General features: G+C 52.2%; 1 protein-coding gene across 1 annotated transcript; it reads left to right on the forward strand.

Annotated features, from left to right (window-relative positions):
* Window positions 1-263: 263 nt before the first annotated feature.
* Window positions 264-21,055, forward strand: KDM8 (lysine demethylase 8). Its single transcript, XM_060122163.1, has 8 exons — window positions 264-401; window positions 8,912-9,407; window positions 11,747-11,913; window positions 13,324-13,456; window positions 15,193-15,237; window positions 19,328-19,477; window positions 20,315-20,407; window positions 20,491-21,055. Exons 2-8 carry the CDS (start codon window positions 8,940-8,942, stop codon window positions 20,653-20,655), a joined length of 1,221 nt encoding a protein of 406 aa, XP_059978146.1. The 5' UTR covers window positions 264-401; window positions 8,912-8,939; the 3' UTR covers window positions 20,656-21,055.
* The last annotated feature ends 1,932 nt before the right edge of the window (window positions 21,056-22,987 follow it).

Below are 22,987 nucleotides of genomic sequence, written 5' to 3' on the forward strand. Positions count from 1 at the left end.
AAAAGTCGGGATCTGCGACTTTCCGAAAGTACGAGTATTTGACCACTTTATCTCCCTGAGCCTCGATTTACCGCTCTCTAAAACAGAGAGAAAAATCCGAGTTGTACGATTAGATAAAATGGTAGATGTGAAGCTGCCTTGTACACGAAGTTATCGTTACAGAGGCAATCGCAGGTGTTACCCACTTGGAAAGAGAAACCGAGGCGAAAGCACCCTCCGGCTTTTAAACGGGGCGGGGCGGGGCCACGGCATCGATCACTCGGCGCTCCTCTAGGCACGCCTTGGTGATCGATACTCCTCGGGCAAGCCTCTGACTACTCGGAGACAGCCGGAGTATTCGGTCCAGAAGGAAAAGTCGTCGCCGGCCTCCGACGACTCGACACTGTCCAAACTCGAGACAGGTGAGTTTGAGCAACTCGAGAAGGCGGGCAGCTCTGGCTCCTTAGAAGCGGGGAGGCCGGGCTGCGAGGGGAGGACTGCGCAGGCGTAGCGTGAAGGGGTGAAGCAGGAAAGGACGGTCTCGCGCGTGCGCTTTGGAAAGCCCAGGGAGGCCCTTCAAAGCAGCGAAACTGAGCCGGGTGTTGGGGGGGTCGGGGGGGCCAAGAACCTGGGGTAGCGCATGCGCTCTGAGAACGCAGTTTAGCCGTTCAACTGCAGAGTCTCCAGGGGTCGAAGGCCCTGCGCGTGGGTGGTGCACTTCTTACGCCAGTCGTTTCTTTTTGCGCGTGCGTGAGACTAGGCTGTCGTGTCCCCGCGCGGTTCTTGGTGTCACGTTGATGCGACTCTAATGCACTTGCGAGGCTTCCGATTTCTGCCGTGTTTGTAGTGGCAGGTGGTTGCTGGCTGACCCTCCCGGGCCAGTCGTCTTTTGTCGGTCTGGAGCTAGGCCCACTGGGCACGCTTAAACCATTGGGCCCCAAATGTGGACCAAGGGAAATGAAGCCCCGGGGGAGGCGCCGGGGAGGGAAAAGGTGTGAGATCTCGGGGTGGAGGGTTGGTGGATTACGTAGAGCCCGCCCAGCCCACTCGTCGTGGGGGACCCAGTGGGCCCTGTGCATGTGGCCGCCTGGAGGACGGGGGTGTCTAACTCGATAGGGGTTAATTATGAGCAGAGATGGGTCACTGTGCTCAACAAGTTTGGAGTAAATCCAGGGGCAGGAGGTGGGCAGGTGTTGGGGCCACACCGACGGCCCAAGCCCGATCCTGTCTGCTCGTTACAAGACTGGGCAGCCTGGTCCCAGAAAGCCAGATTGAGGCCGACGTATTCTGGGAGGCGCTTTAGAGTTTTAAAGATAACTTAAGAGAATTCTGGGATGACTGCGGTGGCTTCCTAGAAGGCTTTATTTTATAAACGTCAGGAACCTACTTAACTAACAGCCAACCAAAGGCCAGCTTACATAATGCCCTCTATCTGGATGGTGAATTCATGAAGTCAGGACCTGAGTCGGGCTGTTGTCTACAGCCTGTAGTTGGCTTCTTGGTGTTTAACGTAACCAGCAAGAAGCCGTTTATGAAGTTCAGATTAGGCTGGTTTATAAAGCCAAGACAAAAGCCACTCTGAGAGGTTAGCTCGTACAACCTTGGTCTGACCCCCTTTTCAAGATGATTTCCTATGCCAACAAACAGTCCACTGAGAAGAGCAATTCTATGCTGCCTGTACCTGAGCTTCCTGTGGAAGCTGTCTCATGTCATGAGACCAGTACAGACAAGTGGCACTCCAGAAGGTCAGTTTACAAAGCCAGGACACACGACCACTCAGGACACAAGACCTTCCTCTGGAAGATTTGTTCATTTAATACAACCTTTTATAAAAGGCAATTCACCTCTACCCTCACCCCCTTCAAAAAAGCCTTATGTAACCAAGAAGAAGTCTTTTAAGACCAATACCTGTCTAGCCCTAGGAGACTGACTTTAAAGTAAGGATACAAGGCCACTCAGGCTTTTTCATATGGCCTGTGATTATGGGGACCATGGGTCTCAATGTGCCTGGAATAATGCCAGTTTATGATTTGTCCCTGAAAACTACTATCAGTACTTCCAGTATTCAACTTGTGTAAGATGAAATTCCTACGTGCAGAAATGGCAGTTCCAAACCGTGAAAAAAAAACATTGGCAAAAATGATGAGAGTAAAAAATTTTGCAAAAGAAAAACGTATATTTTACCAAGCTAAATAAAGAAAAGGCTTATATATAGCATCCTGGTTTGTATGATAAATTCCGTAGTTAATCCACCTATACCTACTAGAAGGCTGTTTATGCAACTTGCTTATCCCTTTTACGTGGAGCTCTGGGAAGCCAATGTAAAGGCCAGTTTGCAGTCCCACTCTGAAAGACTGTTCACACAGTTTACCCTTGATTCCCTCCTCTGGAAGCCTCGTTCGTTTAATACAACCTTTTATAAAAAAAGGCAATTCAGTGAGGAACTCTGGGAAGCAAATCAGTAAAGCCAGGCCATGAGGCTACTCAGGCTGATATCTTACTCCAGAAAATTGCTTGATACAATTGTCAAGAAACCTTTCTATCAGACTGATGTGTGGGGAATGCTGGAAGCCTGATTTGTAAAGCCTGGGCGTGAGGCCATTGAGAAAGGCAGCGTAATGTAGCCTCTGCCTGACCTTCAGTGAAAGGCCGTATCAACTGGTTGGTTGTTTGAAGGCTGCTGGTTACAGCCCACATGAGGCCAGCTCCTCTGGAAGGTTGTTTCACACAGCTGACAAGAAGGTGTTTCACCCAGCCAGGGAAGGACCTTGCTCCTGTAAGGCCATTTCAGATGGCTAACAGGAATCATGGAACATAGGTTTGTACAACTAAGACAAAGTCCAGCCTTCACCTGGCCCTCAGATGAGGGCCCAATATGTAATGAAGCCAGTTTTTAAAACAGGTCATGAGGCCACTTTGGAAGACTTTTATGTAACACGCTGTGGCTCCTCCTGGAAGGCTGTGTGATTCGGCAACTAAAAGGCCAAATCATGAAAGATTCTGGGAGGCCGATGGAACCAAGCCATACGTAAGACTACTCAGGTGGATGGTGGCCAGCATGGCAGCTCACCAGGTTGCTACAGGCTGCAGTTGTAAGCCCCCCCGGGACACTAGTGTTTAAGATCAATCGTGAGATGCGCAGGGCCGTTTCAGGTGGCTAACACAGAGGCAACCTGTAAAACCATTTTGAAAATGAACTCACAGCCATCCCGAAGCTCTCACCTCTGAAAGGCTGTGTCGTGCAGCATCAGCGTAAGTCTCTCTGAAGGCTTTGTTGTAAGACGTTCACTGAGGAGCTCTGGATTCAAAATAAATTACTCAGGCTATTTTATGTGGCCACGAAGAGGCTGTTCTGTACAGCCAGCTTGAGGCCCTCTCTCCCAGAGGGCTGGTCCACATGGCCATCAACCTGAGGCCCTCCCCTCAGCCAACTGGTGAAGCAGCACATCAGCCGCCTTACCAGGCCAGTTTATGAAAACCAGAGACCACCTTGGGAGGTCATTTTACAAAGCAGCACGTGGGGCCACCTTAGAAGCTGGCTTTGTAAGGCCTTTGCGAGGGACTATTTTGTAAGGTCACCCTGGGAGGCCAGTTTACAAAGGTTAAAATCTGCATCCCAGGGAACTAGTTTATAGCCCATTTGAAACCCTCCAGGAGGCTATTTTCTAAGGCCACCAAGAGACCACTTTACAAAGTTGGTACATAGGCCCCAGCAGAAGCCATTTTTATATTAAGGCAAACAAGTCGTCTTCTGGGAGGCCTTTTTGTAGACCTTTGTGAGAAGCCAGGATATGAGGCCTCTGAGGCCATTTGCACGCTCAAGGTGAGATTTTTCGAAATTGCTTTATGAGACTCATGTGAGACACTCAGGGGATGAGCATTGAGGCCACCCAGGAAGGCCAGTTGGTGGGTCCACGTGCTGTTTTGCGTGTGGCTAGTGGATAAGACCATGCTGGAAGGCTGCACTGTGAACCTTTTTTTAAAAAATATATTATTTATTGATATTAGTATAGTATTTTTTAATAAATTTTTTATTTTTATTTATTACTTTTGGCCGTGTTGGGTCTTCATTGCTGCACACAGGCATTCTCTAGTTGTGGCAAGCGAGGGCTACTCTTTGTTGCGGTGCGTGGGCTTCTCGTTGCAGAGCACAGGCTCTAGAGTGCGCGGGCTTCAGTAGATGCAATACATGGGCTCAGTAGTTGTGGCTCATGGGCTCTAGAGCACAGGCTCAGTAGTTGTGGTGCACGGGCTTAGTTGCTCTGCGGCATGTGGGATCTTCCCGGAGCAGGGCTCGAACCCGTGTCCCCTGCATTGGCAGGCAGATTCTTAACTGCTGCGCCACCAGGGAAGCCCTGCACTGTGAAGCTCTTAACGAGACCAACACAAGACATTTATGAATCTTCTAGGAGGCTGGAGATAGAAATCATCCTGGCGGGCTTGGGCCAGGCCACTCAGGCTCTCTGAGTCCTGTCATGCAGTAAGCCAGCTGGGAAGGATATCCATCGTGAACCAGGGACTGAGCTGGGATCTACAGCTCCAAAAGCTGATGCAGTCCTCATGCCCGAACATGAAGAGTGTCTGAGTGGACACTCCCACTTACTGTGAAGTTTTGGACAAATTGCTTAATCTCCCAACTCTCACTTCATTCATCTGTAAAGCCTCACACTGTAGAATTGTGAGGGATATGTTAGATAATGTACATAAAACATGGAGCATTGGGATTTCCCTGGCTGTCCAGTGGTTAGAACTCCGTGCTTTCACTGCAAGGCCCCGGTTTTGATCCCTGTTCTGGGAACTAAGATCCCACAAACCGCGTGGCACAGAAAAAAAAACAAACAAACCAAAAAACATGGAGCATTGACATGGCGCATACGGAAGGGCACTGAGGTTGAGCTTAATCTCAGTTCTGTCTCTGCACAATCGATTGACTGTGGTCTGGACTTTTTTTTTCTGGACTTTAGTTTTCTCATCAGCAAAATCGGAGGGTGGGGTTGCAGGGGAAATGATCACATACACCCCTGTCCACTTCACAGTATGGTGAGGAACAAATACAAATCGAAAGCGGTGCTGGGGATAGACTGCAGAACTGAGAAAAACTCTGAATTACTGCACTTACTTTAGGACAGGCCCAGGATGAGGCACCTCAAAAATAATAACAAGTGAGAAAGGTACACCCTTCTCTTATGTGAAGTGATAGGATTTTCTCATCTGTAGAATGGGGAGAATAATAATTCCTTCCTCAGAGTTTTCTTGAGAGTTAACCCAGATGTGCAGCTTCATCATGTACTGGCTTGTGATCTTGTGGCTCTGGTCCCTCATTTATAAGATCATGGATTTGTGAGCTAGACTGCCTGAGTTTTAAATTTCTGCTCCACCTCTTATTAGCTGAATTGCTTTGGGACATCATTAACTTCTCTGCTTTAGCTTCCTTATCTGTAAGATGGAGATGATAGTACACAGAGTTTCTGTAAGAATTGAGAGTATATATAAAGGGCTTGGAGCACTCCTGGCTTTACAGCAAATGCTTTGTAAGTACTTTATCAGCTTCGTAGGGTCATTGTGGGGGTGAAATGAGGCAAGTATTCTGTCTGCTGAAATGAGCTGAAATGGAGCCCAGCAATAGGAATGGCTTGTCCGAAGCACCCTCAGGGACCATATCTCTAGCATCCTTCACACATCTTTGTTTCTCTATCTACTGCTAACGTCTTCACACGCATTAGAGCTAAAGGGAACCATGCTTTCTCCTCCTGTTCTTTGGTGTGAGTTATAGATGGAGTCCCAGCATGTCCAGGAAATCTGGTAGGAGTGTTTATTATCTATTGCTGCGTAACACATCACCGTAAATTTAGTGACCGTAAAACAACACACATGTATTATCTCTGTTTCTGTGGGTTGGGTGTCTGGACAGGGTTTAGCTGGGTCATCTACATCAGGGTCTCTCACAAGGCTCCAGTTATGATGTCAGGGCTGAGCTCTCATCTGAAGGCTCAGCTGGACAAGGATCTAAGTGCCTGTGGTTGTTGGCAAAATTCAGTTCCTGGAGGGCTGCTGGACTGAGGCCCTCAGTTCCTAGCTTGCTGTTGGCTCTAAGCCACCCTCAGTTCTTTGCCACATGGGCCCCTCCAACAGGGCCACTTGCTTCATCGATGCGTGCAAACCAAGAGGGCAGTAGAGAAAGTCTGCCAGCAAGATGGAAGGTCCAGTCTTATGTGACCTGATCCCAGAAGTGGCATCTCGTCACTTTTGCCATCTTAGACCAAAAAGTAAATAGCTACACATACCAAACCTACACAACTGTTGGTTAGAGGCAAGTAATAATAGTTTTCTATTGCTGATATAACAAATTATCACAAACTTGATGGCTTAAAACAATAAAAATTTGCTAGCTTACAGTTCTATAGGTTAGAAGTTAAACATGGAACTAAAATCAAGGTCTCAGCAGGGCTGCATTCCCTTCTGGAAGCTCTAGGGGGGAATCCATTTCCTTACCTTTTCCAGCTTCTAGAGACCACCCACATTCCTTGGTTTGGGACCCCCTTCCTCCATCTTCAGAGCTGGCAACATTGCGTTATCTAACAATTCTGTAATCACGTCTCCCTCTGACTCTGACTTCAGCCAGGAAGGATCCTTTCAAGGACTCCTGTGTTAGGTTGGGGCCAGCCAGGTAATCCAGTATAATCCTATCTCACAGCCCTTATTCTTCATCACATCTGCAAAGTCCCTTTTGCCATGTTAGGTAACAGACTCACAGGTTCTGGGGATTAGGATGTGGACGTCTCTGGGGGACGTTATTCTGCCGACCACTCAAATCACAGGTCCTGCCCGTACTTAAGGGGTTAGATAAGCGTGTTCGTGACAGCAGGCAGGGATCATTGGGCTCTCTTGCGCCTTAGGGTGACTTTCTTCCCTCACGAGAAGCGGAGCATGTGATGGGGCTTTATCACAGCAAGTCTTCGTTCTTGCCTTCACCATCCACCAGTGGCTCTTGAGTGTCAGTCACTTTTAAGGGTCAAATAAGGTTCTTTTATTATTAACCACAGAAACCCTGGTTGACATAAGCAAGAAGAAATTTCTTGGGAGACTGTGGGGCCCACAGAATCGACGGAAAGCTGGAGACCTGGGCTTGGAAAGGACAAGAACCAAAGTGCATCCTAGGAATTGCGGACAATAATTGTGAGGCCCTAGCAAGAATAGTCTGGTCCAGAAACTGCCACTAGGACAAAATGAAATGCCAGCTATCTCTGGTCAAGTTGACCTACTTAAAGTTCACATTCAAAGGAGGCAACTCATTGTCTAGCTTGGGTCACATACCCACCCCTTGGCAACATCCCACCAGACTGATCTCAGTGGGTATGATGGAATTTCTCAAAAGGAGATGGAGGTATGTTGTCAAGAAAGAGAAGAGGATTCTGAGCCACCAGAACTCAACAAATACCCTCTACTATGTTCTCTGCCATCTGTTTCCTCAATAATAGAAGGAAGTCATTGCTTCATTCAGGGCAGGAACACTGCTGCAACAAGCATCAACACCGTAGTGGCTAAACACAACACCAGTTTAGTTTTTGCTCCGGAAGCATTCCAGTGTGGATATTCCTAGTTGGGGGGCTGTCTTATGGCTCTGCCATCCCCTAAGGCCTCAGAGTCTTTAGCTTCCAGCCAGTGGATAGGGAAAGTGTGGAGGATCATACAGTGTTTCAGTGTTTATGGACCAGGCCTGGAAGGGGCATACGTCACTTCCATTCATTAACTGGAACAAGGTGCCGTGGTCACATCTAATTACAAGTGAGAAATGGAGTCTAACTGTGTGCCCAGGAAGAAGATGGAATGGGCTTTGGTGAGCTTAAAGCAAGAGTTTGTTTTTGTACATAAAGTTTTATTGGGACACACCATGCCCATTTGTTTACATACTGTATAAAGCTGCTTTCACACTACAGTGACAGAGTAGTACCAACAGTGACTGTATGGCCTGCAACGCCTAAAATATTTGATATCTGGCCCTTTACAGATAAAGTTTGTTGACCCCCAGCGTAGAGCAGTCTCTGCAAAAGGCATGATGGTTCCTATTTCTTAGTATCAGATGAGATAGGGCATATAGCAGCTGTTAGTATAATACCTACAACATTGTAGTGCAAATAAATCACCGTAAGTTGTGAGCAGTAGAACCTATTCACATATTAGTACTTATTCCTGGAGATTGGCCTGCCATCTTATATAATGTGCAGGCTAAAGTCACTAAAGGCACCAACTGTGATAAACCTTTTCGTATAGGATTTATGTATTTCCAGGTTTCCTCCAGAGACGTTAAGATCTCATTCTTTCAGTAGTCTTAATTGAGTGCCTACTGTGAGCTTGACTCTGCAAGAAGCTCAAGGGCTATTCAAACCCAAAACACTCTCAGAGCATCTTGGCAGGCTTCACATAGGGGATCATTTAAGTTGGGCCTTAAAGGTTGGATAGGAGTTTGCCAGAGAAGAGGGGTGTTGGAGGATTTCAGACAAGAATAATACATGTTACTCTCTGAACAAATATGGGTCCGGTGCCCACTGTGTGCCTAGTGTTACGCCAGGCCCTGAAGATGCAGTGGTGACACCAGTCAGATAGGGACCCTGCCCTCACAGGTGCCCTCACAGGGCGGAGAAGACCATTGTTGAAGAATCAGTGCAGATGAGATGTGTGTTACATGGGACAAGTCCGGAAGCCTTGGTAACCTATAGGGGTCCAGGTCTGTGCGTGGTCTCTCTCTCAGTCTCTCTCTTTTTTTAGGAAAATAGTTTATATATATTTAAAATTTCAGTGGTTGACATTTTGGCCACTGGATGTCATCACAGATCTAGCTTGTTTTCCCCCAGTCTTATTTTATGAAAATGTAGAACTGTAAATATGTAGGCATACAACGTGGTGTTTTGCTGTAACTTATCTTTCCCCCCAGCACTCATCGGACTGAGCCGGCTGGGCTGATGGCGGGGCCGGGTGCGCTCTGGGAGGCCCTCTGGGCACTCCTGCCCCGCACGAAAGAGGAGCTGAAGCTGGAGCTGGGAGAGAAGGTGGAGGGCAGCGTGGTGTTGCTGCTGCAGGAAGCCGCTGAGCTCTTCTACGGGGACAGGAGGCAAGAGTGTCTGCAGACCTGCGAGGCGCTGCTCGACTACTCCTGGGAGAAGCTCAACACAGGGCCCTGGCAGCACGTGGACAAGGGCTGGCGGCAGGTGTACTCCTTCAGCTGCCTCCTGAAAGCCGTGTGTCTGTGTGCGCCGCCGGGGGATGCTGCCTCCGTGGCCGCCGCCCTGAAAGCCTGCGACATGGGCCTGCTGATGGGGGCGGCCATCCTTGGGGACATCCTCCTTAAAGTCACTGCCGTCCTCCAGAAGCACCTGCTCTCTGGAAAAAGGCCCGCCCCCGGCCCGAGCCAGGAGCCGCTTGGCATAAAGGTATCCGGGGGCGGGGGGGTGGGCAACCGCCACTGACCGCACCCAACAAAATCCATCAGCCCTGTTTTCCTAGAAGTCACAGGTCAGCTCTCCCCTGGGCTGAAGCCCCTGGCATGCTGACCCCTCTGGTTGAAAAATGACATCTCCATTGATTTGGAAATGGAACAGCCTCTTGTCTCAATTTTTTTTTTTCCCCAGTTTGTGCAAAAGCCGTGCCCCTTGGGGAGAGCAGGCGGGTGAAAGCTTTGTGGTTCCTGAGAAAAATGGCTCAGAGGGATTGTGTGGCCGAGCCCTGCAGCCAGCGGGAGCCCGTCTCTTTCAGCTTCTTCCTGGCCCCTTGGTTGAGGTGTCCCCCACTTTCCTGGCTGCCTCTGTCTTTGTGCTGCTGAGTTTGGATGAGATACTACAGCTCACGTGACTGATCGGTCCTGCCCCTTAGATACTTGGCCGTGTCCTCACTGGTGTTTAAGTGCATGTGAGTCACTGAGGGTGGTTTCCTCAGGCTTCACATCCCAGCACTGACACGCGGACCCACTCACAGCACCTCTGGGCAAGTCAGTCACCTCCTCTGAGCCTCAGTTTCCTTATCTGTAAAGTAGCAGAGTGCTGACCGCCGGGAAAAAAGGGCCGAGACTGTAATGGACACTGGGTGAGGGAGTTACGGGGTGTTTTCGACATTTTTCTAAATATTTTCTTGTTTTCAGAATTCCCTACAGTGAGCATTATTTTTCTATAAGAATAATGCAAATGGATGTCATAAATACACCATACATGTAACTGAAATAAAAAGTGAGCCTATAAACAGGGAAGAGAAATTTGCAGCAAAGCTGTCAGAGAGGAGATATCTTTATTGTATAAGAATTATACAAATCAACAGGGGAACAGAAAAAACTGGGCCCCAGGAGGTAGAGAGACCAGACACACAAACAGACTGTTCACAAGGAGGAAACAGATCTGTTAAACAAACATGTGGGAAATGTCCAACCTCACCTCTGGTTTAAACAAACAGACAAACAAAGCAGCCGTTCTTGGCTCTGAAACTATCAGATGAGATTTTATACAACACCCAGTGTTGCCAAGGGTGCCACAGGGCCAAGGGCATGGGGTGTTGGTGGACCTTTCAGAGGGTCGGGCAGACATGCGGATCAAGGGACAAATATCTGTCCCCTTGGACCCAGGGGTTGCACCCACCCTTGCCCCGGCCAGGGCTGTCCCAAGGGATATGGCGGTGGCTTCATGGCCAAGGTGGTGTTCACGGTCTGGAGCAGTGTATACGGTCAAGGGGGTGGGAGCTCAAGCTCTGAAGGCAGCTGCCTGGGTTCACATTCCTGCGCCACCCCCCGCTGCCTGTGCCACCTCCATTCCCCTGCCTGTAGGAGGGGCTTTGCTCAGCAGCCTTACTGAGCCCCAGCGGTGGCCCAGCTGTGCCGGGAACCAAGGGCGTGGTCCAGACGCCCGTCCTGGAGCTGACATTCTAGTGAGGCTGTGAAAGAATGTCTTCTCCCAGGTGGTGAGAAAGGTGGGGAGGCTGCTTCCGACAGGGTGGCCAGGGAAGGCCTGTCTGACAAGGGAGCACAGGGAAGTCAAAGTCTACACTGGGGACAGTGAGAAAAGAAGAGGCAAATACAAGGCCTCGCACATCGCCTGCAGGGAAGAACGTTAGCTGTCGCTGCTGCCACTGCGTGAGTGTTGAGAACGGGCCTGGGGTCCAGCAGGGGGAGCAGAGGGAGGTGACGGGTGCCAGGCAGCAGTGCTGGGTGCTTTACGTGTGAGGTCTCGTCACCCAGTGGGGTTTAACGTGTGGGGAAACGGGCTCAGAGACAGTAATTTGTTCAGGTCCCTCAGCTGGGAGATGGTTAAGTAAATGATGAGGCAGCCACTCAAGACATTGCAAGGACTGAGTGGCAGCATGGAAACCACTTGAGAGAAATTATTGGACAGAAGAGGCAGAGTTGCTTATTCATCGTGAATCTTAGAGTGGATCAGAGATGCATATGTGTGGACAAAGTGGGAAAGGAACATACAGTAATGAGAAGAATCCTTGTATGTTAGATGGTGGAGTTTGGGATAGTAAGTTTTCCTCTATGAAAGCAATATATTAGTTTTATAATTAAACAAACATTTTAAATGAACCGGTAGAGAAGGAAACATCTTGGTATCGTGAAACGTCAGTAGTCGCAGTAGCAGCAGTAAAACTGACAATAAATGTTAACGGTTATTATTGTTACTAATGACACCTCAGCTGTCTTACTACCATTGATGCAAATTCCTAGTGGAATGCCTCGAATTTTGGCCTTTCTGCAGTTGTTGCCATCTTGTTTTGTCTTAATTTTGAACAGAAAGCAAGGAATGACCACGTTCCGATTCCAGATATGACGTCAGAAAGCACGGTGCCCCGGCTTCACTGTCCATCCCTCCAGTATTTCAGGAAGCAGTTTTTGGATCCAGGGAGGCCTGTGATCTTGGAAGGTGTGGCCAACCACTGGCCGTGCATGAAGAAGTGGAGGTGGGTGTCTGCTGAGGGCGGTGTGGTCCCTCTTCCCAATTTAGCATCCCCAGAGACCCCCAAATTCCTCCTCCCATCCCCAGGTGAATACAGCCCCACAGACACTTCACTGGCAGTGAAGTGAGATGGATGGCCGAGGGGCTAAACAGGCGTTAAAGGCACAGTGCTCTGAAGCGATGCCAGAGGTTGTAAGATTCTTAGCTTCTACAGCTTGCCGGCCCTAAGCAGTTTTTAAGGAGTGCATCGGGGAAGTCCAATGTTAAGTCCATTATGCAGTTTTGCAGGATCTCAGGAATTCTGTGGAGTTTCTTAGGGGTTCCTGAGCCTTGAGAGTAGAAATAAGAACCCAAGGGCTTCCCTGGTGGCGCAGTGGTTAAGAGTCTGCCTGCCAATGCAGGGGACATGGGTTCGATCCCTGGTCCGGGAGGATCCCACATGTCGCGGAGCAACTGGGCCCGTGGGCCACAACTACTAGAGCCCACTCAACTAGAGCCCGTGCTCCGCAGCAGGAGAGGCCACTGCAATGAGAAGCCTGCGCACCCCAACGAAGAGTAGCCCCCGCTCTCTGCAACTAGAGAAAGACCGCAAGCAGCAACCAAGACCCAATGCAGCCAAAAATAAATAAATAATTTAAAAAAAAAAAGAAGAACCCAAGACAGCCCCACCCCCTCTGCGTGGGCTCCAAGGGCTCCTGTGTTTATTCTCTCCTCATGTCTGTTTCCAGTCCCTCCTCAGATTCATGGTGGAGAAGTCAGATCAGGCAGCTGGACAGTAGCCTAATTTTGAAATGAGGAGGCGTGTCTCAGGCAGGTGGATGGAGCCAGGCTGTCTCGTGGCAGTGGTTTTGCGGAGGGAGTGGTTCCCGCTGACACTTGTGTGCTTGACCACGCAAGGCGGGCACATGCCATGTCTTCCTTCATTGTCCCCTCCCTGGTTCCTGTGCGACAGGCACTGTCATTACCCACAGTTTGCAAACGGGGAACAAGGGCTCAGAGAGGTGAAGGGACTTGCCACAGGTCCCCTGGTGGGTGACGGGCAGGGCTGGACTCGGCACCAGGCCACCGGAGCTGAGGACCCAGGCCCCTCACCACCCCGCACTGTCCTCCACTGGCCCAAAGAAGATCTCTGCTTGTGACAGGGCGAGCAAAGAGCGAAGTTGAAAGGCGCTAGGCAAGCAGGGAAATAGAGCTGCCCAGCAAGAACCAGATTCATTGGTTGTATCTGCAAAGCTGCCCAGCGCCAGGTGGGCAGGTGACCTTGCCTCTCTTGCACCTGTGTCTCCTCAGCAGTGAATTGGGTCTTCCTCCACCTCGTTTGTGCCAATGAAAGGAGACCAGCATAGCACATTTAGCAGGGCACCCAATGGGTGTTAGCATACGAAGGCAATGCCAATCCCTGTTTTCCAAATAGTCTGGAGTACATCCAAGAAATCGCTGGCTGCCGCACCGTCCCAGTAGAGGTCGGTTCCAGGTACACGGACGAGGAGTGGTCCCAGACGCTCATGACTGTCGATGAGTTCATCAGCAAGTACATCAGGAATGAGGTGTGTCGTTTGACTCCTGCCCCCTAATACTTAGGAGGGAGGGGACGCGTTACATTTGGACAAATAACTTCCATGTGTCGCCAGGGGAGGTTTTGGAGGAGTCAAGAAGCTATTCTTTAAGGGCCTGTGGTCAGTAGGCTGGCCAGCGCGAGAAAGGCAGGCGGGACATAAGGTTCCCATTTCAGGCCCTTTGTTTTTTGGAGGTTTTTTTTGTTTGGGTTTTTTTGGTTACAATTTAGTGGGTTTTGGTATACTCACAAGATTGCGCAACCATCACCACTATCTAATTCTAGAACATTCTCATCACCCCAAGGAAGCCCCGTACTCATTAGTAGTCACTTCCCATATCCCCTTCCCCACCATCCCCAGGCAACCACGAATCTGTTTTCTGTTTCTATGGATTTGCCAATTCTGGACATTTCACATCATTGGAATCATATAATATGTGGCGACCTGTGTCTGGCTTCTTCTATTTAGCATAACGTTTTCAGGGTTCATCTCTGTCGTAGCACGTACCAGTGCTCCGTGCCTTTGTATGGCCGAATACTGTCCCTTTGATGGATAGACCACATCTTGTTTGTCCATTCCTCAGTGGATGGCCGTTTGGGTTGTGTCCACTTTTTGGCTGGTATGAAAAATGCTGCTGTGAACATTCACGTACACATTTTTGTGCGGACATGTGACTCTGTTTCTCTTCGGTGTATACGAGGAGCGGAATTGCTGGGTCAGATGGTAACTCTGTGTGTGACCTTTTGAGGAACTGCCAGATTGTCTTCCAAAGCAGCTGCACCATTTTGTCATTTCTTACAGTGAGGGCCTTGGGTGTCTTCCTCTTCCTGATACCTGTTGGCCACTCTGGCCGCAGTTTGGGTCAATGGTGCCCAGCATCCCATCTGCCCTGCCCCCATCTGACCCTTGCAGAGGCCCTCGGGCATCTTCAAAGAAACCCTGAGCGTCGGGGAGCCCGGTTTGTAAAGCACTGATCTTTCAACTCATCTGATCGGTAGAAATTTTCACAAAATGATCATCTCCAGTGCAGGCAGTTGTAGGAAAGTGGACTCTCACATTAACTGCTGGTGAGATTGTAAATGATGTAACGCTTGGGAAAACAACGTGGCAGAAGCTATTGAGATTTAAAATCCACGTACTCCCTGACTGCATTGTTCTCCTCTTGGAAGCATGTAAACGTCAGGACCAGAGCATTCGGCTGTTTATTGAAGCACCGCGGCAGAAGCACCTTAGTGTCCACCAGCAGGGGGATGGTTGAATGAATAATGATGCATCCTGTCTATGAAACATGCATGCATCAAAGGAGTGAGTCACATATGCATGTACTGACCTGAAGAGGTCGTCATGGTATATCATTGAATGAAAAAAGCAGACTTCACAGTAATACATGTTGTATGATTCCATTTTTATTTTAAAAAATCCTTATGTGTGTACAGCCCCTTCACGTTTCATGTGAGAAAACTGAGCCCCGGGGCCCAGGGTGACTTACTCAGGGCGGAGGCAGGGCCAGATCCTGAGTCCCCCCATCAGCCCAGTCTTGCTGGCTGGCAAGAGATCACATTCACCCCCGGGTCAGAGGAGGGGGTACCAAGCAGGCCGGAGACGAGGGCCCTCCAGGTGACGCCTAGGACAGGGTGCTGAGAGCCAGCCACACGGGCAGCTGAGGAGGTGTCCCACGACTAACGGGGCTTTTCTGTGTCGCCTCTGGTCTTTCTCCCGTGGAGTAGCCGAAGGACATCGGGTACCTTGCTCAGCACCAGCTCTTTGACCAGGTAAGTCCGAGCCCCTCTACCCTTCACCCTCTCACCTCCTCCCCCCTCCCTTCCTAGGCGCTGGCCCCGGAGGGTTGGAAAGGGGTCGCAGCCTCGTTTGCTCCCCAGTGGTACTGCCCCCTGCGGTGAGCAGGGAGGCCCCTGTGCCGCTACCCGTGCCCTACTCGCCAGCGGACAGCAGGGGAGCAGAGCAGGCCCTAGGATGGCCCCCAGGGGATGGAGTCTAAAGCCCAGGTGTGGTCAGACCGAGGAACAGGTCCCCCAGGTGAGGGTGGCAGGCTGTGACCTGACCCAGAACGAGCGAGTGGCCGCTGACCTGGACTCACAGAGTTCCCTGGGCAGGGCCTGGAGCCGCCCTGACCACCTTTCGGTCGTCTGCTTACGAGGCAGGCTCCCCGCACCTGGGCCTGTGCGCTGTGGCAGGGCCCGGGTTCCACTCCTCTGGGTACCCTGACTGGCTGGATGGAGGACCCTCAGGACGAACTGGTGGAGACTGAAAGACGAGGGGGCCGTGGGCTGGAGCTGAGGGGAGGAGCAGGGCTCGAGGCCGAGGCCAGTCCCAGGGAGAGGCGCCTCACGAGCCAGGGTCAGAGGGCAGAACGAACCCCACGTGCTGGGCGCATCCACCGGCGTGAGAGGGTTTGGTCAGAAAAGCAGAGCGGGAAGCCGAAGAGGGAGGCTGGGGCCAAGCTGGCAGGGCCTTGAAGGCCAGGCCAAGACGGCGAGGAGCCTGGGACGTTTGTGAGCTGGAGGGTTCCCACTCCGAGGTGGTATTCCCCGGAGAATCCAACAGGGGCGCCGGGGGATGCAAGGAGAGCGCCCAGGGGAAGAAGAGGGACGGTGGCAGGCTGCGCTAGCTCTGTCTCCGTCACACATCCTCCCCTGAGACCGTCCAGGTGTGGCCCAGACAGCGCCAGCGTCCTGGCTTTTAGAGGTGCAGGGTCCATCCTGGGCCGCACCCAGATCAATGGCACCAGCATCACCCATCACCCAGACCTGCGTCAGGTGGGGCCCGTAGCCGCCAAATGCAGAGCTGGGGAAGTGCTGGCAGGAACCAGGACCGTCTGGCTAGTGGGGAGTGAGGAAATGGGGCTGTTCAGTGCTGTGCAGGATGGCCATAGCTGAGTTGGCAAAGGACAGGAAGAAAGGCCGCAGAAGGTGAACAGGGATTGTCTGCGGGGGGCGAGAGGGCGAGGGGGTCCCTCCCTCTCTTTTCTGCGGTTTCCAAATCATCTATAATGAGTATGTATAGTCCTCATAACGAGGAGAACAGAGACTTTGTTTTCAAATGCAAACAAAACAGAACGAAGTGAAGTGTAGCGTGAATCAGATTCATCCTGTGCTTTCAAAGCCGTCCAGTTAGGATGCCGAAACGCTCAGAGGAGGGCTCACCCTGGGGAGCCCTCCGTCCACCCCTTGCCTCATCCCCCGCTCTCCTCTTCGCTCTGTACTTGGGGGGTGGCCCAGGCTGTGACCCTGGTGGCGGGCGGCAGATGGCTGCTTTGTAGGCCCCTGTGCACCGGCGCTGAACCCTGCCCTGGGGACGCAGGGACAAAGGAGACAGTCGCTCTCCTGCCCCGTGGACCTGAAAAACACACGTATCTGATGGTAATGAGCGCCCTGAAGGAAAGGAGAAATGTACCCTACAAAGGAGGCTGGGCGGGGCAAGGGCTTTTTCCATCTGATGGTCAGGGAAGGGGTCTTGGGGAGGTAATGTCTCAGCAACAGCCCAAAAGATGAGCAGTAGGTACCCAGCCACATGGCAAATATTTTGCCCATTTCTTTTTTATTGGGTTGTTGGTCTTATTTTGAATTTTAGGAATCCTTTATATATGTTCTGGATGCAAGCTAATTGTCAACCGTAAGCATTATGGGTATTTTATCCCTGTCATCAACTTGCATTTTATTTTCTTCTCGTGTCTAAAAGGACATGACAAGCGCCATGCCAGCTGGGAGAGCAGCAGGTGTGAACTTTCACCTTCAAGGGGCAGGAGAGTTCAGCGTGGCCAGAGCCGAGCGCATGAAGGGGAGGGAAGTGGCAGATGGGGCCTGAGAGGGAGATCAGGGCTGGAAGAAGGATGGTTTTCTTAACGTGAAGGGAAGTATTTCCAGGATGGCTGTGGCACTGTCTGGGGAGGAGTTGAGGTGACAGGTGTGGAAGCAGGGAGACCACTAGAAGGCTGCTGCAGCGGTCTAGGGAGAGCTAACGCCGTGCGTGGAGAGACGGGGTTAGGACGTGTGTGAGCTGCCAGCACCTGACGTGGTGGGCGTGCAGAGATCGAAGGAAAGGGAGCAGCCCAGGAAGACTCCTAGGTTTGGGACCCGAACCACTCGTTAGATGGAGCTGAGGCATCCGGGGGGACTCGGCAGATGCGGTCTTGGCCAGGCCTTATGCCACAGCTGCCCAGAACGGGCAGTGCTGGGCGGGAGGCGAGGTCAGGGGCTGGGTGTGTGCCCTGAACAGGGAAGACCTGGGTCATTCGGGGTCAGGACCACAGCCAGTGGGAAGCTGGGGTCCCTGTCCTGACCGGGGGGCCCCAGTTGGGGATGTGCCAGCCTTCGGGAGCTGCAGGTCCAAAGTTACGGGGGGGCAGGAGGTGATGGGGCCCGGTGGGCTGTGTCCTCTTGCCCAGGCGTCCCCATGTGAGGACTCGTGGGTCCTGAGTCCTGTCCTCTCTTGCTAAGTAAAGAAAAGGGGGATTCAAGTTGATCAGGCCCCTGCCACGTGATCTCAAGAGACCGGCCTGTCCTATCCCCTGGTCTCAGTCATAGTGGGGCTCGGCCTCCCAGGGCCCCTGGAAGCCACAGGTCAGCTTAGCTCCCTGTCCTGGAGCAGCTTCCCCGGGAGCCCTAACTTCACAGCCTCCCGGAGGCCCCTGATGCCGCCACGCAAAGGAGCAGCACAAGCTCACTTCCAACTGGGTCAAAGTCCATGAATGGTTTTAAGACTTCCACACTTGACCACGTCGCTTTTTTTTTTTAACCCAATTTTTATTATTTGTTTGTTTGTTTATTTTTGGCTGCATTGAGTCTTCGTTGCTGCCTGTGGGCTTTCTCTAGTTGGGGCAAGTGGGGGCTACTCTTTGCTGTGGTGCACGGGCTTCTCACTGCAGTGGCTTCTCTTGTGGCAGAGCACGGACTCCAGGCGCGTGGGCTTCAGTGGTTGTGGCTCGCGGGCTCTAGAGCGCAGGCTCAGTAGTTGCGGCACACGGGCTTAGCTGCTCTGCGGCATGTGAGATCTTCCTGGACCAGGGCTCGAACCCATGTCCCCTGCATTGGCAGGCAGATTCTTAACCACTGTGCCACCAGGGAAGTCCTGACCACATTGCTTGATGCCACCAGCAGCCTGGCATGAGGGTGCTCCCTTTACCACATCCTCACCACCACCGTGTGTTACCACTTTTTCAACTTCTGCTAGTTTGATCAGTGGGAAAGGATGACAATGTTAGTGCTAATGAGACCAAAACCCTTCTTTATATCTAATTCATCTTTATGTGTGATCTGCTTTTTGTCCTTTTCTCATTTGTATACCTTATGTATCGGGATCCTTATTATTTTTCCTTATCATTTTGTGTGCACGCTCTACATTAACCTTCCTTTACCACAGTTCAAATGTTTCCCATTTCACTCCCCATCTTTGTATTAAGTAACTTCTCTTAAACGTACCAATTGTGACTGCTTTACCATTAGGAAAATTTGGAAAATCTTCCCTTCCAGAGATTTCATTAACTGCTCAGTCCCATTTTCTTTTTGTTTTTCTTTAATTTGATGTTCTAAAATTAGAAAATTGCAAGCTGGTTTATTTTTAGGTACAAAGCAGTGGTATCAGGTTTTTAAGAAAAGGAAACAAAGTTAAAATGCATATGACATGGAAAGAAATCGGAAAATAAAATTATAACCCTTCCTTAGCAATTATGTATTTACTTTTTAAAATTGATTTTTAAACTCCTATACAGTAAAATGCGGCTACAGTCATATTATTACACAAGAAGAGAGTGTGTATCGGCCTTCTGGGAGAGTCAGTGGACTTCTAGGCTGCTGTGTCCCACAGGCCTGGTCTTGAACCTCCACGTCTGCTCTGACCCTACAGATCCCGGAGCTGAAGCAGGACATCAGCATCCCCGATTACTGCTGCCTGGGTGCCGGGGAGGAAGAGGAGATCACCATCAACGCCTGGTTCGGTCCCCAAGGCACCATCTCCCCGCTTCACCAGGATCCCCAGCAGAACTTCCTAGCCCAGGTTGGAGCTGCTCAGAATATCGGCCTTCCCCCTCCTCCTGGCCCAGCCACACGCAGCCTGGCCCAGCCACACGCGGCCTGGCCACATTGTCCACATTTAAACATTAAAGAGATGAACCACTGACAGGGACGTGGACAGAAGTGAAAACAGAGAAAGAAAGGTACCAGGCCTCAGCGGGGGGCCCTCTGCCTGGTCGGGCGGCTTCCAGACATGGCTCCTGCATCGTCTGGGTTCCCAGACGCCTCCTGAGGGCAGAGTGGGGCCGGGCGCCATCTCCGGATGGAGCAAGTGCCCCGACGGCTGCCTCTCCCCTGCCGTCCATCAGAACCAGGCCAGCTTCTCCTGCCAGAACCCTCCAAATACAGGGAACCTGCTCAGCCAGTGGGTGGTTTTATGGAGACCCAGATAGAGCAGCGCGCGCACGTGCGAGCGTGTATGTTGTAAGGGGAGGGGCACCTGTTATAAAACCACCTTCCGTCGCAGGAAGAGAGGTTTGACAAGTGAGAGTGTTCTTCCAGCCCGGGGACCAGTCCCCAGAGGCAGCAGAGGGGCCGGGAGCCAGACCGCCTCTCAGCCTTGCGAACGTGGCCATTCACTTAACCTCTCTGTGCCTCCATATCCTCACCTGTAAAATGCGGGGAAAGGATGAACCACCTCGGAGGGGTGTGCTGAGGCTCAGAGTTAACACACATGCAGCACTGAGACCGCGGTGCCACCGTCGAGGGCCTGTTAGCAACAGTAGCGCAGGCAGTGACTCCTAACCTGACGCGTGTGCTGGGCGCGGGGCGGCCGGGGTGGCCGGGCACCTGCTGAGGAGGGCGGCTCTCTTCCTTGCAGGTGATGGGCAGGAAATACATCCGGCTGTACTCCCCGCAGGAGTCAGAGGCCCTGTATCCTCATGACACGCACCTTCTTCACAACACGAGCCAGGTGGGCCTGGAGGGACCCACCGTTTCCCCTCCTCCACACCCCGTCTCTGAGAGCAGGCCAGTGACTTCCTTCGCTTTCCTCAGGTTGACGTGGAGAATCCCGACGTGGAGAAGTTCCCCAGGTTTGCCGAGGCCCCATTCCTGTCCTGCATCCTGTCTCCGGGAGAGATCCTCTTCATCCCGGTGAAGTACTGGCATTACGTGCGGGCTCTGGACTTGAGCTTCTCGGTCAGCTTCTGGTGGTCGTAGCCCGAGAGGAGGGTGCCCGGCAAGCAGACGCGCTCGTGGTCACACATCCTCCGCCCTGTGCCCGGCCCGGCCTGCGCCTAAGGACTCCCTCGCCTTGGCACACGCAGGGCAAGGGGTGCCCAGGCCAGTGTGGGCAGCAGAGGCAGGCGGGGGGGACCCCAAAGGGACATTCCCGGCCCACAACCCACACAGAAGCTCCGGGGCTCTGAGGTTGGCTGCCTGGATTCAAGCCTGGCCCTGTCGCTTAACCGCTGCGTGATGTGGGGCAAGGAACTCCACTGTGTCTCCATCTGGGGAACAGGGCGGCGGTAGTCCTCACCACAAAGGGCTCTGGGGACGCGGTGTGGGCAGAGCTGCGCTACAGACCTCAGCCACTGTCACCAGCCTTCCTGATTGTAAATACTGTTGTATTTACTGTTGTAAATACTGTTGTAAATACTGGCCTGTCGGGACAGCCATGGCCCGCAGGCTCTGGAGCAGGGTGGCCATGGCCTGGTCACGGGGGTGCTCAGCTCAGGCCTCTGCTGGGCAGTGGGGAGCCTGGGGCAGTTTCTGTCTTGGTTACTGAAGTGTAACCTGCCTTCAGGGAAGCGCACAGCCCTGCCAGCTTGGCGAATTTCCCACTCCACACGCTCCCAGCAGCCAGGAACCACCTGGCGGCCCTCCTGCCCCTTGCTGCCGCCATCGCCCGGGACCACTCCTCTCTGAAAGAGGGTTTTAGGCCAGGAGAGAGGCCCAGGCTTCAGACTTTCCATAAACACGTTTGTTTTGTTTGTATAAAACATGGGTGGTTCTGTTTGAATTTTGACCAGGTAAGGATGCTGGGGGCAGGGGTGTCACAGACCTGCAGGAACAGCTGCGGAGGCGGCCCAGGGCCATGCCTCTACCCACCAGGCCTCTCTCCCTCCGTGGCCACCTCATGTCTGCTGGTCTGACCTTGGCCTCGGTCTCTTCCCTCTTGTAGGTAGCCTTCTTCCCGGGGGGAGAAGATGGCCCCAGCAGGTCAACTCCAGATCCCAGCACCTCTACCCACAGCTCAGAAACCTCAGGGAAGGTTCTGACCATTGGGCCTGGGACCTTCGCCTATTCTGGGGCAATGCCGTGGGGCAGGGAGTGGCTGCTCTGATTGGCGGGGCCTGGCTCACAGGCCCCCCCCTGAGTTACTGTGAGAAGGGGGGTGGGAAGCATTGATGGGCAGCTAAAACTAGCTACTAATGTCCTCTGTAACCAGGCCAAGGAATTTGAACCTTATCATGTAGGTCTTGGGGCTTCAGCGTTTTGAGCAGAGAGATCATCAGAACATACGTTTGATTCTCGGCAGGGAAGAGGAGGGGCTGATGGGCAAAGCTGCAGGGAGGCCGTGGGTCTGATGCCGTGGGTGAGCCCGGGCGAATACGAGAGCTGTTTAGAAAGGAATTGAGGGCTCTGTGAGCAGTTGCTTGTGAGGTCGTTTATTCCCCTACCCAGCATTATTGATAGTTATTTACCTCATTTTTCATATGAAGAATTTATAGCAAATATCAACGCCGCTGAAGGCAGTCAGGCATAAAATAGGGATGCCACCATGCCCACAGGCTCGCCATCAGTGAGGAGACGGGCTGCAGACGAGCCATAACTCCAGGGCTGCCTGCATAACCCCCACTCCTTCCCTGGCTCCAGCTCCCACGGTGGCCCAGCCTTTAGGACCCCATCCATCCCAGCTGGCAGGTCCCACTCCTGACGAAAAGCGGTTCTCCTGTAATGTCATGGTTCTGAAGTTAGGGACTAGAGGAAGCGTTCATTAAAACATATTGAGGCCTGGCCGCCTCGAGCAAGTGTCCCTTGTCAGATGGGAAGATGAAATCTTCATCTGCTCTCCGGGCAAGGCTCCCGTCTTGCTAGTATCCCCACTGGAGGGCTGGCTTCAGCTCTGAGGGGTGTGGACTGAAGGCGGCTTAGAAGAAAGGTGCCAACCAGCTGCTCGCAGGGCCAAGGGGAGGTACAGGCACCCACCCACTGGAGCTGCAGAGAGGCCTGCTCAACACCGGAGTCCTGTGCCAGGCAGGGCGCGGCATCGAGCAGGATGGGGGCCTGCCCTCCTTGTGTTTCATGCTCTTGGGGGGGTCCGGAGAGGAGACGGACAATAAAATAAGTAGTGCGGATAGTGATAAGTGCCATGAAGGCAAGAGAACAGGGTGACGGTGGAATGTGGCAACAGGGGAGGGATTGGGGACGTGACTTTCATAGCTGACGTCTGAGTAGAACCTTGAAGGACCTGGAGTCCAGAACTAACACTGAGATTTGAGGACGGTGCTCCCAGCAGCAGGTGCAGCAGCCCCGAGGCAGGAAAGCC

The sequence above is a fragment of the Lagenorhynchus albirostris genome, chromosome 15 (assembly GCF_949774975.1).
Source record: "Lagenorhynchus albirostris chromosome 15, mLagAlb1.1, whole genome shotgun sequence".
Lineage (NCBI taxonomy): Eukaryota > Metazoa > Chordata > Mammalia > Artiodactyla > Delphinidae > Lagenorhynchus > Lagenorhynchus albirostris.

Coding starts and splice junctions, on each gene's coding strand:
- KDM8 (XM_060122163.1), top strand. CDS start 8,940: ATGGCGGGGCCGGGTGCGCTCTGGGAGGCCCTCTGGGCACTCCTGCCC. Junction 11,914..13,323: donor CCGTGCATGAAGAAGTGGAG/GTGGGTGTCTGC, acceptor TTTTCCAAATAG/TCTGGAGTACATCCAAGAAA. Junction 13,457..15,192: donor GCAAGTACATCAGGAATGAG/GTGTGTCGTTTG, acceptor CCCGTGGAGTAG/CCGAAGGACATCGGGTACCT.